Source organism: Carya illinoinensis, chromosome 16 (genome assembly GCF_018687715.1).
Source record: "Carya illinoinensis cultivar Pawnee chromosome 16, C.illinoinensisPawnee_v1, whole genome shotgun sequence".
NCBI lineage: Eukaryota > Viridiplantae > Streptophyta > Magnoliopsida > Fagales > Juglandaceae > Carya > Carya illinoinensis.
The window spans coordinates 2,495,858-2,501,182 of record NC_056767.1 but is presented as its reverse complement, the minus strand read 5'-3'; the positions used below and the strand labels follow the sequence as shown (position 1 = coordinate 2,501,182).

General features: G+C 37.7%; 1 protein-coding gene across 1 annotated transcript; it reads right to left on the bottom strand.

Annotated features, from left to right (window-relative positions):
• Positions 1-2,845: 2,845 nt before the first annotated feature.
• On the bottom strand, positions 2,846-5,325 carry LOC122299617 (protein FAR1-RELATED SEQUENCE 5-like). Its single transcript, XM_043110003.1, has 2 exons — positions 2,999-5,325; positions 2,846-2,906 (listed from the first exon to the last, which is right to left on the bottom strand). The coding sequence occupies exons 1-2, from the start codon at positions 5,323-5,325 to the stop codon at positions 2,846-2,848; spliced, it is 2,388 nt and encodes a 795-aa protein (XP_042965937.1).

The following is a 5,325-nucleotide window of genomic DNA, read 5'->3' as shown; positions in this document are numbered from 1 at the left end:
CACACACACAGAGCCAAAAAATTTTACGTGGAAAACCCTTCAATGTAAAGGGAAAAATTACGGGACCTAATCCAGTTAAACCTTCCACTATCAACAATGAAGTGTATACAAATGTTCTCTCTAGATAACACTAGAGTCATAAAATCAATAATAATCTTAAGAAAAACACTTTCTTGACAACCAAACAGTGTGATAGAAGATATTTCACCAAAGATATGCATTACTCTTCACGATCACGTACACCATAAATACTACTCCAAATCCGATCTTCACCGTTCAGATTATAGAGCCTTAAGTTTTGAATGTGTCTGCAAAATTTCAGCTTGATCGGACCACAGACGACTCCAATCCAAGCGTTTGATTGAAACTGGATGAACTCTTCTATATTTAGCTGTCTCTTCCTCTTCCCAATCTCTCACACGTTTTTTCTTCTCTTTTTTTAAATTTTTTCCACACACTCACATTTGCTAATAGAAGCAACACTTAAGTTTTAATAAATCTAATTAGAGCAAACCTTCCCACCGGTGACACCGATAAGCTTCACTTATCGGAAACCAATGAGTACGTGCCATGTGTGCGGTACATTAAGTTCCTATCCGAGCGGGCAATAGACCATCCCCTCTCTCTTCTCTCAGGCTCTCGAACCCCCTCTCTGCTCTCAGATTGCTCTCTCACTCTCTCAGACGAAATGACCCCCCTCTCCACTTCCAGACTCTCGATCTCCCTCTCTCTTTCTCAAGCTCCACTCTCGAAACCCCTCCATCTGCTCTCAGACTCTCGATCTCCCTCTCTCTTTCTCACTGTCAGAGTCTCGATCTCTCATACTGCTCTTTCTTTGAGCTCCACTCTCGAAACCCCTTCGCTCTCTCACTCTCGATCCCCCTCGCTCTGCTCTCTTTGTCGATCCCGAAAGGTGAAAACTTGAGGTATTTTTAGATTTTGATTGCGATTTGTTCTTCTCCTGACAGTAGGTTAGGGTTTTATTTATTCTACTCCTTTATTTTTGGTTGTTTGTATTTGTAGGCTTTTTTGAGAAATCAATAAATGACCAAACCCTAATCCTCCCAAATTTCACCGAAGATGAAGGTACGAATTTCCCTGCTTCTAGATTGCCCGATTTGTAGTATTAAAGTAGATTGCTCTCGAGTTATTTTTTCTTCCAGATTGGCCGATTTGAAATATAAACTAGATTGCTCTCGGGTTATTTTTTCTTCCAGATTGGCCGATTTGAAATATAAACTAGATTGCCGTAATTTTTTTTTCCTTCCAGATTGCCCTATTTGTATTATTAAAGTGATGCCAGAATAATCTTGAAATGGAGTATTTGTGTCTCTTCGGATGTTCCATAAAACTGTTTGAATGATACAATGTCTTTGATTTTGAACAGAATGTTTTGATTGAAAGATTTTGAGCACAGAATGTTTTGGTACAATTTTTTTGCCTTTTATTTTGGCTGTTAGCTAGTTGAAAGATACATCATGATACAATTTTGTTTGCCTTTTTGAGCACAGAAAAGATTTTGATCAACTGTTGTCTTACTTATGTAAAAAAAAGAATGTTCACATATCAACTTGAATGTTCCATTCTGTTTAGAGGTCGGTCCCATGTCCCTGTTGTTGGATAGTATATGTTCTGAGGTGTTACATAATCCATTTTGGTAGTATGACTAACGTGTAAAATGCAGCATAACAGTGATGCTAGTTGTAGTTCTAGTTCAAGTTCTTGGATTTCAAGAGCAAAAGATGAAGTCGTGTTGGATAGACCACTTTGCCACTATGGGATCCCATCAAAGTTAAGGATTTCTGCCAAAGACACTAGCTTTGGCAGACGATTTTTCAATTGTCCAAACTATAAGATGGGCAAACAATGCAGATTTTTCCAATGGATTGATTTTGAAATGGAACAAAGCAGTTGTTGCAAAATGATATTGGAGCTTGCTCAAAGAAGGAACGCCTCGATCAATAAAAAACGTGTATTGGCTGAAGAAGCAAAATTCAAAACTATGGAAAAGAAGTACAAGAAAACATTAAAAGTTCTATTCTTGTCATGGTTTTCTATAGTTTTGCTTTGTGTTGTAATTGTATTTCATTGGATGGTTGTTGTAACCAATTAAGTGACAATGTAATGACCATTTGGGGAATGTAATCCATTTGGTGAATGTTTTTGTTGCAAGTAGATATCTATTGTAGTCCATATGTAATGACTGCAAGTGTTGTTATGTTTTAGCTACCTCCTTAATTTAATGGTATTTGCAGGTTGTGTATTCTGGAATATTGTAAATTTGGTATTATTTGCTATTTCATGTTTTTCCCTGCTAGCATTAAGTTCCATCCTCAACTTCATCAAACTATGTACATTATCATCGACCTTTGGCAATTGAATTTTTGGGAATTTGTCTTCGGACACATATTGTTCAACATCAGCTTCATCAACTTCATCAAACTATAGTACAACATTCAGCTGTCTAAATTAAAGACCAAATTGTTCAACGTACATTGAACCATAAGATGTTACAAATGCCAACCTCTTTGGAATAGCGTGCCAGTTCTGAATATTCAAACACAAATACAAATTCCTCTAATTCATCTAATAAGCAAAATACAAATAGTTGAGTTCTTGGACTTTGCACACCCAATACACAAATACAAATACATTACCCATCTCCAAATACATTTTAATCCCATAAATTCTTGAACTCCTTGGAAACAAATGCAGCATGCAAAATAGGCATTTCCTGCAACATAAAAAAAAAAAAGCCAAGTTATTTACCAAATTAGTGATTAAGCCGATTACTGCTTGGACAGAAAATAAGCAGTTGAGTTCTCATTTTTCTTGGACACCAACCTCATTTTTCTTGGCTGTTATCAACCCCTTGTAATGTGTTCTCATTTACATTTCCAAAATTCCTACAGGAAAGACCAAAAAAACATCAAAATGAAATTATTAAATTAAAACACAAAAAAATAAAAATAAAAATAAAAAAAATCACGTAATTTACCCCAATGAAGGACAGTTATTCTTGGTATGACCCTCAATCTTACAAATGCTACATCGCCTTTTCTTCACTGATTGAGTCTCTCTCGGGTTCTTTGCTCTCAAAGATTTTGGTCTTCCTTTCGTTGGCACTCGTTGAGGATCTTGTATAGTTTGTGAGAAATTTGATATTACTTGTGATCTTAACATTGGGGAATCATTACGTGACATGTCTCCGACTTCGAAATTTTGTTCTTCAACATTACCCATCAAAAGCAACTCCTTGTGTACCTTATCCAAGGCAAGAGAAAGGTGGTCCATTTTAAACCTTGATTGTGAGCCAAGTTCTGCAATGTCGTAAAACTGCATCATCAAACGGCTTTTTCGAATTGTCGGATCTTCTTGTGTTGAAACATGCCCCTCGGAATTTGGTATATCACAGATAGCTCGACTCTTTGCATTGATAGTCCATCGCTCTAGAACATAGTGATGTGGCAAACAGTCTAAGTTATTTTTCTTCATGAAGACACATAGGATATGCCTACACATAATGCCCAGAAACTCAAACATATGACAAATGCATATTGCCTTTGCTTCTATACAGTCTAAACTGACATAATAAATACGTTTGTCATTGCCCCTAGGTGCCACCTCATACGTCTTACTCTCACCCTCTTGATGAACTTTTGTTGCTTTATATCGTTGGCAATTGAATAGCTCGTCTTGAAATATATTGAAAGACTTCCTTGTATACACTTTGGCAGCCTCTTCTTCAATTTCCCAACATGTTTTCAAAACCGGCCTAGTCGATTTCGTTCTCACATCCTTCTCTTTCTCCTTAAAATAGCGTGCATCTAAAGCTTTCTCGTACTGATGCACAAAGTCACTTACCATCGTGCTTGCTCGCACATAATCCTTAAAAAACTTATTCATACTCTCGCTCCTTTGTGTGGTCGACATACCGGCACAAAATGTGGTTCGCAAGTAAGCTGGAACCCACTTCTCCCGTCGGTTGTAAAGATTTTGCAGCCAATCATTACCGACTAGACCATACTTCACTACTATTGAAACCCATTCCTCCTCAAACTCATCAGATGTTACAGTTTCATGTATACAATGATGAAACTCTTTTTGAAACTCTGGAAACTTGTTATAGACATGTGCCAAATGTTCTGAAAATTTTTGTAAAATATGCCACAAACACAATCGGTGAGTTGTATTTGGGAGTACCTCTGCAATGGCCTTAGCCATAGCTTTGTCATCATCAGTAATAATAGTTGAAGGGGCACGCCCGAGCATTGCTTCCTGCCATGTTCTCAATAACCATATATAGGATTCAGCTGTTTCATTGACTAACAACGCACAACCAAACATTATAGTTTGGTGATGATGATTAACTCCTGAGAACGGCACAAATGGCATTTTATATACGTTTGTGAGGTATGTCGCATCAAATGTGACAACATCTCCGAAATATTGATATGCAGACCTTGATCTTGCATCTGCCCAAAAACAGCTTCCCATACACCCATTCTCATCGACCTGCATTGAGTACACAAACCCAGGTTCTTTACACTGTCGTTCAAGAAAGTAGGCGTACAACCTTTGTGCATCTCCCTCTTCAAACAATTTTTTTCTTTTATTTCCCAAATAATTTTCGACGTCCTTCCCAATACAACCAATGTTAAAATCACCACCTGCTTCCTTACTTAACACCGACATTATTTTCCTCATCGGTACACCAGACTCATTCAAAGTGAGAATGAGATTTTTTTGCACGCGTGTTACTCCTCTATGTCCGCGAAGCATACTAGTACTTTTTGGTGTGAGTAGCTCATGATTATGTTGGGCCACGAACTTGCATACTACCCACCTTTCCTCCTCTTTTCTTATACACATGGTCGCTTTACACCCAATTTTTGTTTCAGCAGGTTCGAGAATTTGTCTTTCTTTTTGTTTGAGACTTTCACGCCTAAATCCTTCCCTTGTACAAACATAGTGTACTCCAATTAATTTTTTGTCCCCTCTCGATAATTGCGTATGGTTGGTCCTTATTGCAAAACCTTTTCGTCTTGCATACGCCTTGTAAAATGCTTGCGCATCCTCAACTTCATCAAATTCCTTTCCAATGAACGGGTCAAAAGGTCCACTACTAGAAGTAGAAATGAAATTGACTCCATCAACATCTCCCAAATTCACGCCATCTATCATATTCAATCCATTGCCCGCATTCGCATCACATTGATCATCCACGGTTTCATCCTCAATACTTTCATTTACAACACGTGGACAGTTTCTACTCATTAGCATCTCAACATCATCACTATCCGAACTCCACCCAAATTCCTTCAT